Below are 24101 nucleotides of genomic sequence, written 5' to 3'. Positions count from 1 at the left end.
ATGCAGGACTCTGCACTTTCCCTTGTTATTATCGATGGTGTGACCTTGCCTAGTGGCACACATGAACGTCGACAGAGGCAGTGTTTGCACCTTACTACAGCTTTCCTGCTATTTTAATCAGGACCCCTGTCTTTTTTTCACTGATGATATCCTTCTCAATTTACATACTTTCAGCAATACGAAAAGCTCTAAGGAGGCCATGGGTCTTAACTTGTCCATATGACTTGCTCCAGCCTTGTGCAGAGCGGTGAATTTTAGACTTAACTGTTTGCATCCACAGGACAAAAATGCATAGGTTAAAATGAGTGTTTATTGAATGGGAAGGAAAACCTATTGTAGCACGATTTCACATTAAAGATATTTTAACAGATGTTTGTAACTGGCTATGCTGTGATGGCTGGTGCTGCAGAAAGACTTGTGCTTGGATATGACAGCTTCGGAAACATATGTGGTAGGAAGAACAGTCCTGTAAAAGGGGCTCCCCTTTCTGGACAGGACATGACAAATAAAAAGTAAGTACATCAGATAATGTCTAAATAAATCAAATGTTTGAGAACTTAATGAGATACGCATCTTCTAGTTGTCAGTCATATACATATGTGTATATATACGTGCCTATATTCAAAGGCCAAAAAGAAGGTATGAGAATGGTGCAAAATGGTGACTGAAACAAAAAAGTTAAGATAGAATTTGAAAAAGTGCCACATCAGTTTGCTTTGTGCTGGCTTCTTCTTAAATAAGATCTTAAATAGGACTTTGGCCATACCAGGAGTCATTGTGTATGGCACATCTTTGTACTTAAAGAAGTTAGATGTTGAAGTTTGCAGTCATTCTGTTGACTCCCATGAACTAGTCCTTGTACAAGCACCCACCTTGTCAGCTTCTGAGCCCATTTAATGACAAAAAATTATGTGTAAAAAATGTAACATGTTCTCACATTGCTTCTTGACTTCTGACTTCAAACTCTACTTTTTCCATTATATGAGGAAAAAGAATTTCATTTGCTTTGTAGTGTTTTAAAAAGGTGCAAAGAAGGCTCAGAATTTAAACCTATAAACCCCAGAAATCTTATGTTTTGAAAACAGGATCTTTTTCTCTTTCTAGGTATGTTTTCTTTCTGAATTCATGCAGCCTGGAAGTGCAGAGCCTCAAAATCAGTTCAGTTTCCTTGTGCGTGTCTAGTTGTCCACAAGAGCAACTCAACTCTTTGGAAGATCTCCAGAGTTTTGCAAGGAATAATGGTGTGCAACAGGGAATGTGAATATCTTACTGTATCTGTAGAACAGTTGAGCGGCGTTCACTTTGTTGTTATTATGTTTGCTACGCTAGGGAGTAATTTTTTACCATTAATTTCCTGAGCAGGCCATGGCAACAGAAGAGAAAATGTCTTGTTTCTGCTTTATTTCAAAGCTGTAGTTTATAGAAATGTTATAGCTCTCTTATGCAAATTCAAAAGTTGTTGATTAATTCCCGCACAACGCTGAGATTATCCAGCAGAAAACTGGCTGCTGAGAATGACCTAGTGCAGTTTGGTGGGGGTGCCAGTAGGTGAACAGAGCTCATATGCTATTGGAGGAACTTGTCCAACTGCTGGTTTTAAATTAAACTGACACTGTGGTGGAGTTATTAATTCCAGAGATACAGAAGTATTTGTATCCCTTAGACATCAAATCCCAAGGTTTGCTATTCCACCTGTATGTGTTTTTATTTTATTCTGGTGTTCAGGGTGGATATGAAGTCAGAGGTAGCTATTGTGCAGAAGAGACAGCTCCAGTTCATTTGTGTTCAACATGTAAATAAAATAACCTGCAGCCTAACTCTTAGCCACAGGGTATGCGTAAACTGCAGACTATATGAATTTATTTGAGGTCAGAATTCCATTCTTTTTTGTTTTGTCATTTATTCTGGCAAGGATTGCTATTTAAATCGATAACATTTGTTTTAATTTCATTTTGGGGTATTTTGCCATCATTTGGTGTGTACAGAAAGCTGTAAACACCTGTGATATTATGTGTCTTTTCAATGTAACTGAATATAATTGTATGAAATTCTGTCTACATCCTAAAACTGTTTGCATGTTTATCTCAAGGGAGAGGGCAGTATTGCATTTTGAATGGCTTGAATGTATCCAGCCTTTCTTGATATAATGAAGCAGAGCGTTATTTGCAGAGTACCTGGTAGTTGTTAGTCTAGAGCCCAGAAAATAATGTTACATTTCTGGATAGATACATATTCTGCTCTAAATCATGGGAGGCCTAGTCCTACTGCAGCTTCCATCATTTTAGGTTTTTCTGTTCTCTTATCTTAATGAGTAAGAGTTTGGAGTTGAAGTATTGCACTGTGGAACAAATAGTGTGCCTGCCTTCCAGGAAGATCAGTAAATGGTAATTATAGTTAAGTCTGGATGACAACAGATTCCGCAGAGATTGCTTTAGATGTACCCAATTAACTAATTTGTTATTTACATCATTCCCACTGGAGTATCAGAGGTGAACACGGCCTGCTGAGGGATCAAAGCAGAAGTGTAAACAAAGCTTAATTGATAATGTGTTTTTCTCGAAAACTTTAACTAATATTAAGCTACCTTTTCTTTTTTTTATTCCTTCTTAGGTTCTTGTCTTTGTGTTTACAACCTGAACATTTCCAGTTACACACTAAATCCAAAGGCAGCTGGGCTGTGTCCCACACTGCCTGTTCCACCAAGGTAAGAATTACTGGGTACTTTACAACACCCTTGAGTGCAAACAGCGTCTTAGGGATTGTCACTTCCTCACATTTTGTATTTGACCTGATGCTTTACAGTCAGAATGGTGTTGCTTTGTTGATATATTTTTGTACGTGTGTCCTTGTGAGTTCTCCTGTGTGCCTGTGAACATGGCAGTATCCTGTGCCACAGCATGAACTAGGACTGTATTTCCTCCATTCCTCTGCCCTTTAGAGACTTTTCCTCTCTGAATCAGGGGAAAAGACTCCATACGAGGAGTGATGTCTGCATGGACTTCTGCTCTCTCCCTTGATGCTGAGGAAGAGGAGCTTGGGCTTCGCTTACTATCCAGAACCTAGAAATTTCTATCAGAATTATTTCACAGCCATCTGGCCTGAAGCACAGATGTGTGGACAGCACTGTCTTTAACATTTGACATTTTTGAGTCAGAATCCTTAAACCCATTATTTTAAATTTCAGTGTCATGAAAATCACAGAATGTCAGGAGTTGGAAGGGCCCTGGAAAGCTCCCCCAGTGCAACCCCTGCCAGAGCAGGATCACCAGAGCAGTCACACAGGAACACGGCCAGGGCTTTGGGTGTCTCCACACAAGGAGACTCCACAACCTCTCTGGGCAGCCTGGGCCATGCTCCATAACCCTCACACTGACAAACTTTGTCCTCATCTTCAGCTTGAACCTCCTGTGCTCCAGCTTGGGATCATTGCCCCTTGGTCCTATCATTTGACATCAGAAATACAAAATACAAAGAGTTGAGCAGTCACACAGGAACACGGCCAGGGCTTTGGGTGTCTCCACACAAGGAGACTCCACAACCTCTCCTGGCAGCCTGGGCCATGCTCTGCCACCCTCACACTGACAAAGTTTGTCCTCATCTTCAGCTTGAACCTCCTGTGCTCCAGCTTGGGACCATTGCCCCTTGTCCTGGCATTGGACATCAGAAATACAAAATACAGCAAAGAGTTGGAATCTGCATCTTTGCAGAGCTAAGTCATCTGCTCTGAATAAGATAAGAGGAAAAAAGCAAATGGAAGAGAGCAGGAGTCGCATAAAAACATTATATACAGTGGGTCAAAGGAGAGCATGTAAACTGATGAAAAATTATGGCATGTTTTACTTATTTCTTCAACTCTTTAGGCTTTTTTCCATTTGGCAAGGAATTCACCAAAGTCATTAATCTTGCACAATAACATTTCATAGTAGAAGCAAAGCTGTTCGGAGAAGTTATTAACTGTTGATGAACAAACCTCTCCTTTTTAGGTACGAGTATCAATTTGTTGTAGTGTAGCATTGCCAAAGTGGGACAGTAAATATACTCAAGGAACTTGGCTGGGAGCACCAAATAATTTCATATGCAGATATTTGGTGGTGTTAATTGTACCTTACAAATATTGTTTTGATGTGGCTTTTAGAATACTTAAATACCATAAAAACACTGCAAAGTGTTTGTGGTCTAGAATTATCTACAACAACGTAGCTTACAGCTGTGTCAGCATGAGTTTAGGTTTTACATCAACGCATGTGAGCAAAGTAGGTGAAGCCAGACTAGACTGGGAATAGGAGCTACATGGTGATGGTGACTGAGATAGTAGTTCATTTCTTCTCCAAGGTTGGCTGTGAATGGATGTTCTGGTACAGTGATACAGACGTGATGCTGCTAGGAGTTTGTTTTGCAGGTGAAACATAGAACTGGCAGTTGTAACAGAGCACTCCCACAGCCAGTGCCGTGTTGTGTCAGACTCCATGTGCAAGGTCTGTGCCAGGTCACAGATCAGAATGTGGCTGTGGCTGCAAAACTGTGCTGAGGATGCTGGTAGTGTACTGCAGAGGGCTTGGAAGAGAATGGTGGGATGGATCTCTGTGGATTTGAAATTATTTGACCAGTAATTAATATTTTTTACCATCTTTGTTTTTAACCTTCCAGTAAGTCTTTTCCATTATTTAATCGATGTGTTCCACAAAATCCTGAATGCTATTCCAAATATGCATCTGTCTTAATAAGTATGGTTAATGAAATGGATGTTTTTCACCGAATTCTGAGTGGAATATTGGCAGGAAGAGATACTGTGATAGGACTGAGCGTCCTTGCACTAGGTAAGGTTATAAATAAAAGGTGAATGATGATATTGAATTAAAATATGAGCTTCCAAATGTTTCTATTAACTTTATATTTTTTATTTAAAAGTGATCTTTTTTCATAGTTTCTGGGCACAGATTTATTTTTTTTTAAGAGCAAGCGATTGTATTTTATCAGGAGGCATTTAATACACTGATAAAATACAGCTCTATGAAATATCGGGTTCTGTGTTCCTTAATATGATCATATGCCCCATTTCCTCATTTCAGTGGACTGTAAGAAATTGTTGAGGAAGAAAAATGACATCAGCACAAACATTCTAACTTAAATCTTACACATAATATTATCAAAAAGCTAATAATTCCCAAGGCGAAGTACTTCAGTTATAAGTTCATTACTAGTAAGTTACGGGTAACTGTGTTTTAAATGTTAAAAAAGTTGCCAGCTTTACTAAATGCTCTTGTGTTGGAGACCATTGTTTAAAAACAAAAGCCCAGATTCTGCAAGAACCTTAAATTTATCTTTAAAGTAAATAAGAGTTAAGTTAAATGGGTCGTAGTACTCATAATAAACTTATTTTGTGTATTTTTCAGCCTTCTCTTTCATACTGGTTTTAGCCTTCAGATTCATTCGGACGCTTCTGGTCCATACTTTGATTGCACTGGTTATATTCGGGTTGTTGTGTAAGTATTTTCACCTTTTAGCCCATGCTTAGTTAAATGGATCATCTCACTGAACTGAAGGAGAGGCAGCTGAACAAACAGCTGCCCTTTTCCTCCATGGCCACCCTCAGTAACCTTAACCTTACCACAGCCATTTCCAGGCTGAGCCCTGCCTGCCTTTGAGTGCCAAGGTCTGGCTGTGCCGTTCCAGCTGCTGAGTGTTGGGATGATGATGTTTTTTATGCTTTTATGGATGCCTGGAAACAACATTTCTTTTGGCAGATGAACGCAGTTATTAAAATACTACTGTTTCAAAGAAAGCTTAGTTTTGCATTGCCTGGTTTAGAAAGAGCTATAGGAATGTGTCCAGCTAAAGCTTGTCATTCCATAAAAGTTAGCTTTGTATCTCCTCAGTGAAATTACATGCCTGAGCTTTAGAATAACTGGAAGAAAACCAAATGTTCTGTTGCAGTTTTACCTCAGACTAACAGACCGTTATGTGAATTTTCTCTGCGATCGTTGATGCTGTTCCTCTCTGCTACACAGCAGCATTCCTGAGCTGAGCTCGGGTTAGGCAGAAGGGCGAGAGAGGGAGGAGGAGGCCAGGCAGACAGCAGGCTGCCAGCAGCACCGTGCTGCAGCCTGGGGAGTGCTGCCCGCCTTCATGCTGCTCTTGTTTGCTCAGTCGTCTCAGGTGTTCTCTGGTGGCTCTATTATGACTACAGGAACGATCCCAGCACTGAGTTGGAAACAGAAAAGGAAAATGTAAAATTTCTACTTGGATATGCTATCTTCTCAACGATAGTTACCGTAAGTAGCATTTCATCCTAAGCAGTGGCAAAGGCTGTAGCTTGAAAACTTGAACTCCAGTGGTTCTGCAATGTTAAAAATAACTCCTCATTCCTTTCAAATTTGAAAACGAGAATAAATTTTGAGATCTTCTTACACTCATTTAAATTTTTTATACCTTCATCGTGAAATTTGTTTGTCAGCACAGAGCTCTGCCACAGTTCAGCCCTGTACAGTGTTAGCATTGGTGGTGTAGGAATGCAAGAACTGTGTTCAATCCCCATTCCTCTCTGCATCAGCGAACTGGAGAATCGAGCTGAGTGAGCAGAGCAGCACTGGCTCAATACAAATGTGAGATCTGTGGATTCAGCCTACCCTGTCAGTAGGAGAAAGGGGTGGCAGCTCTTGTAGACAATGAAAGGGGTAGTGGAGCACAGGCAGCAGTGTCTAGGCCTCGAGTTACAGGGTTGAATTCTGCTTTTCTCTCATTGGCCTTGTTTTCCAGCAGAAAGTCTTGAGTGTGGCTTGCAACTTTTAAGTACATTTTTTCACTCTGATGTTGCGATGTTAAAGAAGCCATTGCTCAATATGAGTGTACAAGACAATTTGTACTTCACAAGACATTTGTCAAAATGGTTGTTCTTCTGTTTTCTTGAAGCAGAGTAGGATCCATAGACTGGAGTTCACCAGATATGAACAGTCTGACAGTTTGCAGTGACAGATATAAATGTCACAGATCAGATTTCTTTTTCATATCCTCTGTACGTTATGACCTTTTTACTTCTGTTGACACTAAAGGGGTAAGAAAAGGGTCTTTATTATGCATGTGTGTACCAGTACAACTGACCATCATTTGCAGAACTGTGGGAATATCCACTGCTGCAGCTTGCTCTTCTCTTTAGAGCTGGTAGCTTCTTTCTAGAGCAGACTAGAAAACTGGTGCAGCAACTGATGCTGGTTGCATTTAATGTTTTATGGATTCTAATCTCTCTTTTAATTGCTTGGCATAGTTCCTTGTCATGTACAAAGAACTGAAGATATCATGGAGGTTTTGACCTGGGTTGTTTTGGTTTTTTACTTTGGGGGGAAAAATATTTAAATGAGGCCTCATTTTATCTCTGCTTTGCTTGTATTTATACACAGCTCTCAAATTAGTTTGGTTATGCTGCTGTCCTTTCTGCAGAAAAGGACTGGTCCTCCTAACATTGTTAACAGTGGCAAGCCAACCTGAGTAGGAAGAAAGTTTAAATGTTCAAGACATACAGGATACATGAATGTGTAGTGTACATTGTGTTTGCTGTTAAGCAATGCAGACTGTTTCCATTGAGTCAATTACAGTTTTATGAATCCTATTTTGTTTTAAGGAAACAGTAGTAATGATTTCAGAAAATGAGATTGTAATCCACAGGCTCTTTGGGAGTATAGGCAGTGTCTCAGAAAGCTTTTCCGCTGTGCAGTATGTTTGCATAAAATGCCTTGCTGTCACGTCTTTGTGAAGTCTGTACCCCCTTGCGCCACATTTGACGGCTCTGATACTTCTCTTAAGGAAAAAGAAAACCAACAACTTGTCTTTTTATTTCCTGTAACAGGTTGTTCTGCTTTCCCTTATATTTGTACTAAGAAAGAGGCTTCCGTTCACTGTACAACTCTTCCGAATTGTTGGCAAAATCACTGGCAGAATTCCTTTCCTCCTGTTCCAGCCACTCTGGACCTTTCTGATTCTCATTGTGTTCTGGGTGTTTTGGGTTGCCGTACTACTTAACTTAGGAACTGCAGGTAAGTCTATGCTTTCCATGGTTTTGGATGAATGCTATCTTTTTCCTAAATCTAGTTCTTAAATATGGGACCTCCTGTGTCAGTGTACAAAATGTGGGCTAGCGTTGTTCCACAGCTGTGTTACTCTTTCCTTCCCCCGCCTTGCTGGAGTCTTCAGCATTGCCATATTTCTGTGAGTCATAGCACTACAGAAGAGAGGTTTTTGCTCCTATATGTGGGCTTTAGTTTTGTTCTTTCTCAAGTATTTAATTTAGGATTAGATTGGAGTAGATACAGTATGTGTTTGATGTATTTAAATGAAGAAAGTAACAGGAGGGAGGAGACAGCTTTCAGTGCAGCTGTTTTGCAATGAGAATGTTAATCTCCTCTGACTATAAACAATGTGTAATTGTCATGGAGGCTGGGCAGTAGTTCAGTGATAACTGCTGTCATTATTTAGACTGGTACAACAGTGTTTGGGTTAATCCAGAGGTTCTTGCAGTTGTAGGAGAGGTGCTCTGTGGAAGTCATCAATCACTATGAAAGACCTGCAAAACCAGATTTTGAGTGTGGAAGTGGTGTCACTGAGTGAGCCAGGGTAGTTTGGATGCTGTCCCTTGGCCTAGCATCATGCCATCCAAGGGAGGGGGACGTTGCTCTTCTGTGCAGCATCACCCAGAGCAGGGAAGTTAATCTCTGTGTAGCTTTGGAGATAACTCCTCATGCAGACATCAGCCTTTGTACGTAGGAAGCATTACGATTTGGGATTTGTTTGGGATTTTTTTGGTGGGTTTTTTCCATGTTAAATTTCTAGGGCCACTGCTACAAGTCAGTTGTTTTCCTTTGTGTTGGAGCTGATGCAGAATTGATGCAGACTGAGGCAGTTGTTTGTCATTCCCATATTTATTGATGGGTTTTCCGTTTTCTGAATTTTAGCAGTGGTTTCGGTGTGGAAAACCAAACACAGCACAGCTCTTCAAATGTTTGTGTGTTACCATTTTATCTTGTGTTTCCACCACCCCTTGAGACAGTGGCTGCAGTAACTCCTCCATACATGCTTACAGATCCCCACTAGGCCAGAAAAGCCTCCAGCCTTTCTGTGGCTGAGCCCATTTGCCAAAACTGGCTGTATTCCTCACCTCCACGGGTCAGGTACTTCACTCTTCTTCCATCACAGCAGCTTCCTTCTCAGTTTCACCCTGTTAATTCTGGCTCTCTACAAAATCCACTTCACTTTTAACATGAGGGTCCATCTGTGTGAGTCCATGCTGGCATTGCGAATCACTCACCCATTGCTTAGGCTCGATTAGGATCTGTTTCTCTCCAACTTTCATCAGAGATTCATGCAGGTTTGCATGGGTGCCTCTGTTTTTGCTGCCTTTCCCTCAGTAGTTCATGTCTGACAGAAATGGCTGTTTGAGGCGCTTGTCTGGCTGATAACCTGCTTCTACTGCAAAAGGGTCAGACCTAGCAAGGCCAAATTGACCTGCTGTCTTTTGGTGAGTTGTTCCTGGCTGACTAAATAGTAAAGCAGATTCACTTTGCTTTAGGTGCCATGGATATTCCTTCTCCACGCTCCTCTGAGTTGGATTTTCCCCTTACAGAGACAGCATTAAGTGCCAGACACAGCTTTGTGTGCCTGTTAGCTTTTCTGCAAAATACTCATCCCATTTAGGCACAAATCAGCCAGACAGGAGTAATTTTAAAACTGTGGGGTACCTTATCACTGGTTCAGGCCAGTCCTTTGTAGAATTAAGGAGTGCCTCCTGACCTATCAAGCAGTTGTTCATTTCATGCACCTGCTTGGATCAGATGCAATTTAAGTAAATTTATAGCAAATATAGTAGCAGCTAAGTGAAGTGAATGTTAATACACACATTTACTGAATATATCATTAACAAGAACTATTAGAGGAAATACTACATCTGTGATGTTAAGCTGAGCTGGCCCGTTACCCACAGGAATATTCGCTGGTACTCGTAATATGTACACATAAAGATGTAAAGCTTGCCCTTGTTAAATGTAAGTTTAGAAAGCGCCAGCTGAGTCTGTTGTATTCAAAAGCTTTTGTAAATGCTGCAAGCATTAGAAGAGTAGAAATATTTTAGCTCGTGTGACAGAAACAGCTTGATGATAAGTGCAGGATGGGGAACTTGTCAGGTACTTCCTGAATGCTTCTACAGACTGCAGGAAAGTAGTGACTTGCACGTTGTATCCAAAACCAAATTCCACATATATTCACAGGGAAATAAAACCCAGTGAAAACTGCCTTTGAGCGGTTTTTTTAGGCTTTTTGCATGTTGTGCCATTTTCCTCCATTGGTTTTATTCGCTGTTTCCTGCTAGACATTTCCATTCAACATTTTTTTTTCTGCCTGCTTGGAGAGTAGGATTCCAACAGTTTATGACGTGCTGTTAGGTTCATAGGGCAGCACGTGTCTCCTGGCTCAAGGGTGGTATTTTATTTTTTGCCCTCTCGCTTGCATAATAAGAATGCTGATGTTTCCAGTGAGTGATACAAACAGTACAGTACAGAAGGTGGCATAGTTTTACTGCACAGTAGAGCGATGTTAAAGTTTCTAGGATGGTCTCAGTTTTGAAAGAATGGACTTTTTGCAGATTCAGCATGAAAAGGGACGGTCGTTTACAGACACTTAACCGTCAATGTATTGGTTATATGAGGAATCCAGTGAAACACGTATTTTGACTGAGATCTTCTGCCAGGATATTTTTAGTGTAGATGTCAATTCTTGTGAGATTTTTCTGTTAACAGTTAGCATGTTAATATTTGGAAGAGAATGTGCTTTTGATAAATAATCCAGACCAATTCTAAGTTACAGCCTAACCATGAATGCAGATAGAACAATGTCACTCTGTGTATTTGATTATTTGATAATTCGATTTACTCCGTTCTATTAATTTCACCTTTCGTATTTGTAATTATTTCTTTTGTTAAGCTGTCGGTGTTAGCTGGTGGCTGTTGGTACCCAAACGGAGTTATTAGTGAAGTCCAGGGGCTGAGGTGTCTCTGTAAATGAGGTGCAGCAGCATCAGTGCCCGCTAGGTGCCGATGAAGTAGTGTGAGAGGGTTTGTTCTGAACCCGCTCGGTTGTTTACAGCTGCTCTGATTACAGAGTAACTCTTGAGGAGTTCAAAGACAATAAAGGCATTTTTAGCGTTTTGGTGATCTGGGGAGGTAGTGCAGGATTGTTTTCTCCAGCTCTCAGGCCGAGGAGCTTTGTTAAGGTGATACAAGAGGTTGGTGTTAGCAAGAGGTGTGATAGTTGTTTGGATTTCCAGTCCCATGCTCTATCTCAGATTTGTTTTGTAGTTCAAAACTTGGACAGACGAACAGTAGGCTGGATTTGGTATAGGCAATATTCCTTTAGATTTTATTTCAGATTTTCAACCCAAATATGAGTCCTCTGCAATCACAGAATCACAGAACGTTAGGGATTGGAAGGGACCTCAAAAGATCATCTAGTCCAATCCCCCTGCCGGAGCAGGAACAGGCAATGCTGCCTGTTAAAGCAGCTCACAGTAAGGCAGCTCATTGGGAGCTGTTTTGCAGTTCTAGGATGACTAGCACTTGCACATCCTCTAAAAGAATAATTAAATACAGTTCTGTATGATTAATAATGCATTGGCAGAACAGCTTGGTATTTTCTACTAGTTTCCTACAATTGCCCTGTAAATGGAAGACATTTATTTTGCTTTTTGAGTTCTGGAGACTTTTTGCAACAGCTGAGAGTGCTTCTCTGAAGATCTCCCAAGATACGCCCTCTTCGCAATTTGTTTTCTCCATTGACAAACAGTTGCCTATCCAGGATTCAGTTTGTAAAATACAGGTGGTGGTTTTCTTGGTTTTGACACTTCAGCTTTTTATTCTCACAAATGTATTTTCTGGAGCAATGCAGACTATATTTTAAATGCAAATATACTGAGAAAGCTGAAGAAAAGAGAGATGTTTACAAAGACACTAGTATTTTGTCTAATACAGAGGGATGGGCAAGGGAAATTGGCTTGCTGCTGTGCTGCACCTGTTCTTAACATTTTCCTTGAATCTTCACTAGCTATGAAACTTTTATAGCATCCCCACATCTTACAGCTCTGGAGCACTTGATCCTCGCTTCAGCTGTGATGCACCTGATCATTATGTGACCCCACAGACACCTTATTTACATCCCCTCCAAAAGTTAGTGCTACTGTGAGAAAAGATAAACTTCTTGGGAGCTATAGAAAACTGTAGTCTGCACTTGGAAAGGTACTTATGCACATGACTAACTTGAAACACATGGATAATCCTATTAAAATCAGTGGGACTACTTATGCATTTTAAGGTAGGCACCTGCTTAAGTCCCTTGGTAATTCAGAATCTGTAAAAGCAGCAGAGACTGAGTGAATTCCAGACCTAGAAAAATAGGAGAAATGCCAGATTGCACAAGGCTTGAGACAGCGCAAACAGTGGCACCAGTTAGAACCATTAGCTGGCTAGGAATGGAATTCAGCTATGCTTTGGAAAAGCTGGTATGTCTTAGGGTTGTTGAGCCTTCTTGTTTGCTAATTTGTATGGCATTTCAGTGCAGAACTGAAGTGGCCATGTGGCACAGCAAAGCATGCGGAGGCTGTGAAGTCCACATAGCGTAAATCCTATGCATCTAATGTAGGATGAGAAGATGTGAGGTGTGAGATTTTCATGTAGTGAAGGTGCATCCTACAGGCAACTGAGCAATAAAACCACCGCATAAAGCTGTGCAGTAGCAAAACCAGCAGTGAAAACGTATTTCCTGCAGGGTCCTTGACATTCCAATTACAGTCAGCTAGCTTAGCTGTAAATACCACTACATGGAAAAAAGATAAATAAAATTAACACAGTAAATTCTGTTGCAGGAAGCATGGAGATTCAGTGTATGATGCCAGAACCTTTCCTCACTTAGCAGTGGGAAGGGCACATCATATTTCCACGTTAACAGGAACTGATAAACAGGCTGTCAGTGTTTTCTGGTCAGTGGTTCTTTGTTTCTGATAAGGAAATAGCTGAACCAGACATCCCAGGAATTTTTGTCCCTTGCAGCAGCCTACTGCTCCAGGCGTCAGCAAAACCTTGCAGCAGCAGTTGCCGAGTAAGAGTCTTTGGTGTAACTCTGAAAGTACCAAAATGCAGCTAATGATGCTGCATGTGCACGCTGACTTCTGTGTCGTTGCGTTGCTCTGCTGACTGACACGACGGCACAGTGCAAATGGCTCAGATGGAGAAACTGAATTCTGCTGCAAACGCTTGTGCCTGTCTGCATTATTAACAACATTTCTTTGAAATGTTTGCAGCAGATCACCATCTGTACTGCTCAGAGGTTTCCAGATTTGGTGATTTAGCTGTAGGGACTTCAGTTCTTTACTGACTTCTTAATGTTATCACTAAGAGTGTTTAGTACACCAGAAAGATTTGGCGTTATGCAGTTGGAGAAAAATATTCCGTTGACAAATTCAATCTTATTGCAAGACCTTGTTGAGAAAGTTTACCCTGTGCGAGCAGATAGATCACAGTGGAGTGATGAGGAAAATGGATATATTTTTCTCAACATAGCTTTAAAGTTTATCTGTGCCGCTAAGACTGACGTATGAAAAATAGCATTGCATGTAGTTCTGTTGATAAAATTGTGCATGCACGGTAGACCCAGAAGACAGGGACTGAGTCGGACACAGACGTTTACATTGGTAAATGGATTTTTGTGAAGTAACAAAAGCAGTTTACTGTACGTGGACTGCAAAGTGATCAATGGAGGACTTGCAGGTGTATGTGCCCAGTTTCTATGCAGCAGAGCACAGCACAGCACACATGCACGTGTGTAAGGTTGGCCAGGAAAGACAAAACCATTACTGCTGTTACTGCAGGTGGTTATTTCAGTAGGCTGGTGAAAAGCAAACAAAATTATTTTACCATACATACATCTGTCAGTCTTCATGGCAAAACTACAGCAAAGCCTTTTTTTGGAAAAGAAATGTTCAGGTGCATTGTATGGTGAAAATGTGCTTAATTCTGCTACCAAATGGCATAATGTCTTTGCATAAAAATGGAGAGGCAAGAGACCTTCTTGTATCTCATTGACCTGCCGTGTGCAGAAGTTCCCTCAGTAGGGGCTGTAGGCTATGGTTAATGAGCATATTTGGCTAGCTGTGTGCTGCAGGAACATGGCAGTCTCTGAAAAAAGGAAAGGAGATGAAAACTCCCTTTAAGTCAGAACAAAAAGGAGTGGTATAGTGCATAGCTTATTTTAGTGTACCAAAATAAGTGAATCTGTCCTCAAAAATTATCTTAAAAAAAAAGAAGAAGAAGAAAAAAAAAGAAAAGCACTTTTGCATCCAAACTTAAAACCAGAAAGGCCAGGGCATGAGGAGAAAAGTCTGAGAGTTTGTAAAAGGAGATCTGAGTAGTAACTTTTTCCCACCATCGTATCTTGCATTTCACAAGCTTCAAATACATTTGAATATAATGGAAGCAGCAGTATTTCTGTGAATGACCAACCATACAGCACAAAGAGCTTGCCTGTCTAGCTAAAATTGATAACATTTCATGCTTGCCTAAACTTGATGGTATTGCCGAAAACAAATCTTTATTGCTTCTACTTTTAGCTACTCTTGAGTATGAATTCTGTGATTATGGAAAAACAGGGTAGATATTAGATGAACCATCTCATAGCTTTGTATCTGTGGTAGGTTTGAACTTGAAGGTGTGTGCTGTCCTGTGGGAGAACGTAGAATAGCAGAATACGGAATCATTTAGGTTGGAAAAGACGTTTAAGGTCATCGAGGTTGCTAAGTTCTCCGAGTTACTCCCACCTTTTGTGAAAAGCCATGTACTGAATATGGAATAAATTCTGCGTTCTTAATGGAAGTGGAGGCATATTTTTTTTTTAGCTTGAATAAGTGATTTTGTCAGTGTTCCTGAATGCAGTAGGAACATTGGAGCTTATGCCACCATACATGTCTGCATTTCTTTCTTTCTTTCTTTTTATTTGGAAAGACCACCTTTATCTGCCCGTATTTTGCACAAAGATTGCAAAGTAAACTAGGAAAGCAGCTGCCATGGTTCTAATTAGTAATATTAATTAATAGTTTTGTTTTGTTGCAATGGTATGTTACGCATCCTTAATATTTTTCTGCAGTCTTTCTCTTTTGCTTCTTACAGGAAAAATCTAAAGCATTTAATAACTGACTATGAGTTTATTTCACATTTGTATAAAGAAAATGAAGATTTTGTTTACTTCTGAAACATTTGATTACTCAAATCTCAAATAATGTTTTGTCAGGAATCTTTACTAATTTGCAGGTGTCCCCTTGACTTCATTGGCAGCTGTATCTCAGTCTCACTTTAAACCTGAGCTTTTGCTTTTTGTAATATTTTGTTTCTCAAAATCCTGTTTGAATTACTCAATTTTGGCTCTCTGACTTTGTTAGAATTGATAGAATTAGATTTGACCTGAATGTATGTTTTTATAATGAAGAAAAATTGAGAAAAAAGGCACAGAAGCACTTATGTGGGCTTTTTTTTCCCCTTCTTGTCTGGCATTTGCTAATAACGCAGTGGTGTAATCCCAACTCCAGGTACTGCACAGACTACTTCAGGAGGACAAGTAGAATACAGAGCTCTGTCTGGAATTTACTACATGGCATGGTATCACTTCCTTGGCCTTATCTGGACTAGTGAATTCATTCTTGCCTGTCAGCAAATGACGATTGCTGGGGCAGTGGTTACTTGTTACTTCAACAGGTGAGTGCAGAATTGCCCCTGTAAAGTTTTGAGGATTTCCTACCATTTACTTCCAATCTTTTTCTAGGTAAAATAATCTTAAATAGACTGCAGTTTATGTCAATGTCTTGGAATCAAATTAAATAGCAAATAATGTTGCTTGTTGCAATATTGTGAGTAAGATTTGACAGTGTGTACGGTATTAATGTGACTCACCCCTTCCACTGGAGTTACGGAGTCAAACTGAGCCTTGGTAGAAGCCAAGAGAGCTCAGTTGACCCTGCTGAAATTGCCATTCAGAAGGCACAGGCTGCATTTGACCCTTTCCCAGGAGTCTGCATTAACTCCAAATGGAGAAGCAATATAGAGCTCCTCAGTAATTTCATGTATTCATAGGCAGTTTGACCTCTTCCTAAGTGTTCATCCCTGCTCTGGATTTCCATTTGTTCTGTTTTTTTTCATCCCATGCAGATATTTTTCAATTAACTGTAAATGCTTTAACAGCACTGCTAAGAATTTAGAGATGTGTAAACAAACTTTATTGAACTCTGTACTACCCTGAAATGTAAATGTGGAGGAAATGAGGAAAAATATCTACTTTTCCTGTTTTAAACTGTTTTTTAGGCTTGCAGTATTGTAAAACGAAATTAAATTGGTTTCATGCACTGGAACAGTGCTATTCTGTCATTGCAGGGAAAGATTTAAGTCTCAGAACACATTGTTGAGTTTTTGGTAATGAAAAGAGTATCCTGAAAACATTTTTTCCTTATAAGTATTTTATGAGCTCTCTCACCCTCATTGCTCTCTTCCTCTGCGCTCAGTGATGAGATTTTCTGATCTGTGAAAATCTCTGGCATTTTAAGGCATTTCTTAATTTTATATTAGAGGAATATGGTGATAACCTCAATCTGTTGGAAAGTTAGTCCTTGAGAAAGGTGATGTGAGTGTCAGTCAGGGAGCCTGGCAGGAGAGGGTTTGCAGACCCAGGAGCACTGGCCACAGCCGTCCAGAACCATCAGGAAGGGGAAAAGGACTTTGGGCTTCTCCAAAACCTACATAGCAGGTTTTTGTGGCTGGGCTGTAGAAGGTATCCCTGGAGGTTTCAGTTGCTGAAAGGTTTCCAAATGGTCTGTTCCTCGCTGCCCAGCAGACACAGCAGCACAGGCCCTGCTGCAGGAGTGACTCTGTAAGGACTTCCTGCTGTGGCTCTGCTCCAGCCAAAGCAGCAAAGCTGGAAGAGCTGGTAACAGCCAGTGCCTGCCATCATTTTAAGTGACGTTTTGTCATCCCATCCAAAAAGCCAAGGCAGGGCAGTGTTTAACATGTGTATTAGGAGCCTATATCTGCTCAGATTCTCTGTGCTGCCAACAGCCGTGGCACTGAACTGATGCTCATAAAAGACCAGACAAACCGTAAAATGCTGCTTTTTAAAAGGTTGATGTCTATAGTGTGGCACAGTCTCACACTACTATTTTACATGCCATGATAGGACCTGAAAAGGGAGAAACTCACGTTTCTTGTGTCATTCCCTTTTTCCTATTGAAGCTCTAAACACAGTTAACCAGCGTGGCTGTGGTTATGTGGGTTATGGGCTGCTCTTTTCTTCCAAGCAAATTTATGTTCCTCAAGCTGTAGCAATTAATTCAGCTTTAGCAGCTGAATGCTGAGTCCACTAAGGGTTCATTTAAATTGGCTTGCTTGAGGAAGCACGGGAAAGAAAAGCAGTTTCATTGACTTTTGGTACGGTACACCAGCTAAATCCCCAAGGCAAAGCTACTGTCCATATCTTCTTCACACAGCGCAGGGAAGCACCTGTAGAAACCACTGTGGTGACGTTTACTGCTCTGTTAGGGTCTTCCGCTTTCCAGCTATATTTTACTGCTGCAGGAACTGGCCACAGAGCACGGAAGGTTCCTCCACCCAACTGTATTGAAATAATTTTGTGTGTCTACTGTCAAACCCTCTTCTTGCTTGCCGGGTGACATGTACTCTGTAGAGAAAGTTGTGCTTGGAAGGGGAAATGCAGTTTTTCAGTGGTAGTGATTGCTCTTCCTGGCCTTTAGGCTGTCAGTGCAGATCTGCAGAGATGGGGAGCAGGGCAGGAATGGGGAGGGGATGGTTGGCTGCAAAAGCAGTCGCACCATCAAGGACAAGGGTTATCTCAAGCTGTTCCAGCAATTCTGAGCTTGTCTGCTGTATGTTTTTAATTTATTCCCTGGGGCAGCATATGAAGGCATGTCACAAGAGTTTGTTTATGATACCTCACAGAGAGGCTTTCTTCATGGCTTGTAAGTGCTCCGAGGAAATGACACGGCCTTTCCGTGCGGAAATCTCCTTCCCAGCACACACAGCGATGCGCTGCATGGCCAACAGCCACAGCGGAGTTGCAAATGGGAAGGGCAGGGGGTCATTCTAGCTGGATTGGCTTTACAAGTGACATTTGTTTGACCTGTAGTACCACCACTGAAAGTGGATTTTGCTGCCTTTTATTTGAGGAAATGTGAAAGATGTTATTAATTTAATAAAATAAATACAACTTTTTTTGCTTAATGATTACTTTTTAGGACTTCTGAAAACAGCTCAGTCTTTTAAAAAACCTTCTTTGTTGCTACTGCTGTTTTACATGAAGGTTTATTTTCATCTTAGTGTGCTTAGGTGTTATGTGCGTATTTACCTGTTCAGTGAGATGTGGCTTTTCCCCTCTCTGGGATTAAAGGAAGGCGGTATGGTCACTTGGCCCATGTCACAGACATCACCGTCCTGTCCACGTGTGACTTACTCAGTAGCTGCAATACATGTATGTCACCACACAGGATTGAAATTAAGGAATTGGATAAGCATTTGCAGGATTGGGGATTTCCAGCTGACTCTTAGGGTGTTCAACACCACAGCTTCCAATAGATTCAGTGAGAGGTGAAGTACATGCATCTCCCAGTAAGTGAAAAATCCAGGTGTATGGGTTTGCACCAAAGTCATTGAGACATGAACTAGGACCAAATTTTTAAAGGATTCCTCTTCCCTTTTCAAATACATCTGTAATATTTATGAGCATCCTTTGACCTAATCCATGTAAAAGACCCATCAGCACATGTGTAGTCAGACCTGTCCTTTGTGGCTTTGAGAGCAGGTGAAGAAAAGGGCGGTTGGAAGCACAATCTGTGTTCTCTGTGAGTCTGATGGTGTCTCTTCTATTACAAGTCTTATAATTTATTGTATTTGTTTAAAAACTGAGATTCATATTTACTTGAGAAATATATGATTCATTCCTTAACACTTCTAAAGTATTTTGCACCAAATCTCGTTTTAGGCAGTCTTTGAAACAGGTGAGGCAGGATTGAAGAAAACTATAAACACAGGTCTCAAAAGAAGGACAGGTTTCTAAAGAAGTTAGGGGTTTTTTTGCATTTCAAATGTCTACGTCTTTTGGGTGTGTCAAGTTTACATTTTTTTCTTCACACAAAGAAGTGGTTTTAAAATGAAAGCTAAGATGCATGTGTGATCATTCAAGGAACTCAGTGTTAAGAAAGATACCGAGTGTCACGGGGCTCACAAGAAAATAAAGGCAATTGGCAGCACCGAAGAAAGGAAATTATTAAAAGATGATGTGGTACTGAGTACAAGTTCACAGGATTTTGGAATAGTAATGTTCTCTGTAAATCAAACAATCCTGTGGTGACATAAAATAGGAATACCAAAGAGGACAAGTAAGCTGTGGCCCTACTCAGCCTTGTAACCAGTTCTAGCAGGCAGATTCCTGTTTTCCCCTGGTACCTTGTGTGCACACAGTGGCATCGACATGCGCAGAGTTGGGTGCACAGTATGACCTGCCCACAAATCCTTATACGTGTGGCTGGCTGCTTGTGCTGAAATCACTTCAGGATTGCAGGCGTATAATGTACAAAGCTGGGTGAAACTTCATCCTTAAGGGGAACTGGTGTGGGTGGGTGGGTGACTGAGCCCAGTCTTGGGCTTGTTTAAAGTCGCAGGCATCAGCCGTTGGTGTGTTTAGCCATTTTCCGATGTTTCCTACCCTGAGCCAGAATTACAAGGAAAATCTTTGTTCTTTTTCTAATCTGTTTGGAAGCAAAGCGAGAAACGTTGTCAGACCCTGTTCTTGTGAGAATTCCTTTGCAAGGAAAAGAAGGTGTGGGAAAGCATCTGAATATACAGAAATTTATCTAAACTGAACTTATTCCTGCTCATTAATCAGTCCTGTTAAAAATACCAAAACCCTTCATTTTTCTCTGCAGTAGCAAGTGAATTATTAACACAAGAGCAAACTTTGTCCTTTCTGTTTTTCTCAGCGGTGGTTAACATTTAACTTGCAGAAACTTAATCTTTTCTATTCTGAGATCTGACTGAGACTATCACATGTAAGGTAGTGGCCAAGGAAGAATAAAACAGTGGTAATATATGGATAGAATAACTCATCTATATTGTGATATTTGTGTTTCTAACACAGAAAACTGATGGCTCCAAAAGAAAAAACCCCTGCCTTATTCAGGATAAAATTCCACTGTCCTCCAAGCCATTCCCCTAGTTGTAAGACCAAAAATAATAAATGCAGCAACTGCTTTGCTGGAATTTCCTATTTAAAATAATGTGGTATATTCACATATTTAAATGCGTCTCGGCTGCACAGTATTTAGTGTTTTGAATTAACCACAGTGGTACCTTTAGGATTCCCGTGGAACAGCGATACCTACCTTGACATAGCGCGTATGATTTAAATCCTTGCTGAACTAAGTTTATAATAAAAACATGTATTTATAGAGTTTTTTAGCCCTAACCAGTGCAAACTACTATTTTTTTTGAGATAACAGAGGTTTTGAAAGAGTCATTTATGAAAGCAGGACATCTTATTTGTGGTGTGAGGTCTGATCTTTATTAACTACTTAGTCAAACTGCTGCTGGTTCTGTTGTCTAAGTGATTTTTCAGGGTTGGGTCAAATGCTTCAGAGTTGCTTTATAGAAGGGTTATCTATGAGTATTGATCAGTGGGTTTTTTTAATCCTCTGAAGCATTTTAAAGGTATTTATAGTGTTAATCTAATTGATTTTTTTTAGCAGCATATAGAGGGATGGGGGAGTGGCTTTAAGTTCATTTCCTGGTTTTCATCTAAACCCTGGAGAGCTGTGTCATACTACTCTCTGTCAGCCACTGACATTAAACTGACCTTTAGAAAGGAACCAAGAAAATAGAACTTGTATTTAGGCCAAGTTTTTGTCTTTGCTTTTCACTTTTGGGAAACACATCATTTCTCTAAAACAACACAGGTTACTGTACAGCAGAATTAGGAGGTTTTTAGACTAGAGTATAATATATATATAATATAGCATGAGATTCCTTTTATGTGTATTCCGCTTTAGAACAAATCCTGCTCAGTGAGAAGAAAAAAAAAGGTGTTAATTATCTGAACAAAATTTATAACAAAATTTGACCGTATTGCAACAGTAACTGTAGATAGTGGTTCTCAACTTTACATGTGAGAGCTTGTGATATTTTTTCTGGTTTTAATCTTACCACTAAAGCAGAAGTAGCGGATTCATTCCTTCAGACTAAAATCATGCAGAAACCACAGTCGAATAAAGGATTGCGAAGAATAAGAGGAGTGACAGAGGCTGGAGAGAGGTGTTCAAGGAAGTATTCTCAGATGTTGTTCACTTCTGCTGTTTTCCACTGTAGGTCTTTTCTAGATATTTTTCCATTACTGCATATGTGAAAACACTCACTGCTTTTGAACCGAACTAATCCAGTAAAAGTTATAAACTTGTCTGCTTTCCTTTGGACTAAGGTGAATGTTAGATGAAGTCAGTAGGAAAACTGGAGTAGTTCAAGTGGGAAAGGAGATAGCAGCTTAAAATTTCCAAATAGTGAAGAGATACGATGTGCATCTTCTTAAATAAGTTTCTGAAACGTTTTCAAATTGTTTGTTTTTCTTTCTAGAAATAAAAATAGCCCACCACCTCACCCAATCCTGTCTTCCGTATCAGTTCTTTTTTGCTATCATCTAGGAACTGCTGTAAAAGGCTCGTTTCTAATTACAGTACTGAGAATACCAAGGATTGTTCTCTTGTACCTTTATAACATCCTAAAACAAAAGGTACGTATATACGTCTGTAACTTTATAAAAATAGTAGTTAAAAGGCGAGGCTCAGGAAAAAATAAAGACAAGACTTTATTTCTAGCTTGGAAATGGATGATATGATGTGAATTTTACCCATTTTCTTCATTCAGAAAGCTTTTTTTTTTAAAGCAGAAAACACTAACATTAAAACCACCTTTATTTGGTGTTTGTATAAAAAGATTTTTATGAAAGATAAAGGAAACTTTTGGCAGAATGCTCTCCTGAAAATTTTTGCATCACAAATTTCCAAAAAGCAAAGGTAAGTAAGAACATTATTGTTGCATATGAAATACCTTACAGAAAAGATTTCATCTGCCTTGTAATGCAAGTTTATAGAAAAACTGTATGTAAAAAGAACTATTCCAGAGGTTTGTGTGGGATCCAAACCACATCTTTTAAGATACATACAAAATAGAGCTGGACTGTTTTGGTTGTTTCTTGCCTTTTTTCTTTCTGTCGTGCATCTCCACATCTCTTTTCTCCTAGAAATGTGCCATTGCCGTTAGCTCTGGCACTTTTGCAAGGGGAGAGGGCTGCCATGACTGCACAGCTCTGATTTTAGAGGGAGATGTGGGCAAAGGTTTTAAATGGAGGTCTTTTCCTCTAGAGTTTGCCTTGGACTTGAAGCATCCTATGTATAGTCACGACAGGGTGTTCACACGACCATCCCTGGTACCTATAGGGTGTGTGTGGTGAGCTTGGAGGTAAAATCACAGCTGTTTTCTACACAGCAGTCTTCAAGCAGAATTAGAGAGGAGACTGCTGTTGAGGTCCCTTGCTCTACGTTTTTAATAAACAGAAAGTAATACTGTTTTAGTAAAATCATCTCTCCAGCAACACACAGCAAGATTAAGGTATTTCTATGCTGTCAGGAGTTTGCATGTGCAGTTGCCATTTTAAAGGAATTATTCTTGGAATAATTTCAAGGACTTCTTTGGAAGAAAGTTGGGAGGTTCATGGTTTCTGCACTAACAGTGGTAGTTGTGGAGACCTGAGGTTTTCATATAGTGACTGGGAGATCTCTGCTTTCCAAAACAAAACACAAACATTCTGACCTCTGGAAAAGGGTTAGAAAGACTCACCGAAGTGAATTTCCTTTTGCTGAGAAAACCAGCCGGTTAAATTGGGAAGGCTACCAGGACTACCAAGATGTCTTCTTGTCTTGATGGGTAAACTTTTTATATGATGAACAGTTCTGAGCTCCTGATGTGATGGGAGTGGGAGGGTTGGAACAAATGCTGAGCTTTTCTGCTCTGTTTTTAGTATTAGATTAACGTAGATCAGTAGTCTTTGAACGGTCTGCTCTAATACGTGTTGTTTTTTCCTGCCCTGAAAAATGAATATATTCTCTGAGTCAGTACACACACATGTGCATGTACGTCGTTCTGCCCATTCTTTTGTTTGTGTTCATTAGGCTACCAGTCACTTCAGAAGTGTGAATGTTTTTTGATTTAAAAAGTTAAAAGTCTGTCAGTGTACTCCCTGATGACCGCAAAGTACTCTAAGGGTTACTGACTCGCAGACTGTTGTGTTCTCCAAGCAGCTGTTAGCTCACAAAGCTGCTTGCAGCACTTATTTTCTTTTCCCAGAGAAGAATCTTCCATCCACAGGAAGAAAAAAAATATGCTCAGCTCATCGGTCATTAGTACTGAAAGGTCTGAATTAAAACCAATTCCTGTAATCCAAAAGAAAATATGTGCTGCCTAAGTGAATGCTTCATTAGAAGAGTCAGTCACCTGCAGAGCAACTTCTCTAAGCTGGCAGTTTTGGTTGAGTCTAGTTCTGTGTCCAGTAACCAAACGTTTCATTTTATTGCAGGAGAATGCATGTGCAAAGTGCCTGTTCAAGTGCTGTTTCTGCTGGTTTTGGTGCCAGGAAAGTTGTTTAAAATACTTCAACCAGGTACACTCTTATCATCTCTCTGTCACTCCACCATCTGCATACCTGGTCTAGAAACCGTCCGTGTACGCTAGCTCCATTTGGCATGAGTAAAGCAACATCCAGTGCATGCAAGCCAAAGTTAGCTGCTGCTCACCTAAACTAAACAAGCAAACAAGTCTTCAAGTGTAGATGAGACTTGTTGCAAAGAAGCAGGGAATCAACGAATGTGAAAGGTGCAGGATCTTAGAAAACTTGTTAATATGTCTTGACATGGCCCTTTCAGAGGGACGCTTGCTGTTTCTGAAGGTAAGAAGATTTAACATCTTGTTGAGTTGTGCCAG

General features: G+C 40.2%; 1 protein-coding gene across 1 annotated transcript; it reads left to right on the top strand.

Moving 5' to 3' along the window:
• Positions 1-369: 369 nt before the first annotated feature.
• SLC44A3 (solute carrier family 44, member 3) lies at positions 370-23781 on the top strand (the record flags this gene model as incomplete). Its single annotated transcript, XM_010179178.1, has 10 exons — positions 370-512; positions 1105-1145; positions 2611-2704; positions 4648-4817; positions 5394-5483; positions 6148-6272; positions 7841-8027; positions 15608-15773; positions 21699-21855; positions 23698-23781. Coding segments are annotated over exons 1-10 (1257 nt in total), but the record flags the coding sequence as incomplete, so codon positions are not given.
• Between the last annotated feature and the right edge of the window lie 320 nt (positions 23782-24101).

This window comes from Mesitornis unicolor, unplaced genomic scaffold (assembly GCF_000695765.1).
Source record: "Mesitornis unicolor isolate BGI_N332 unplaced genomic scaffold, ASM69576v1 scaffold20762, whole genome shotgun sequence".
In the NCBI taxonomy this organism is placed as follows: domain Eukaryota; kingdom Metazoa; phylum Chordata; class Aves; order Mesitornithiformes; family Mesitornithidae; genus Mesitornis; species Mesitornis unicolor.
This window is presented reverse-complemented; position numbering and strand designations above follow the sequence as displayed.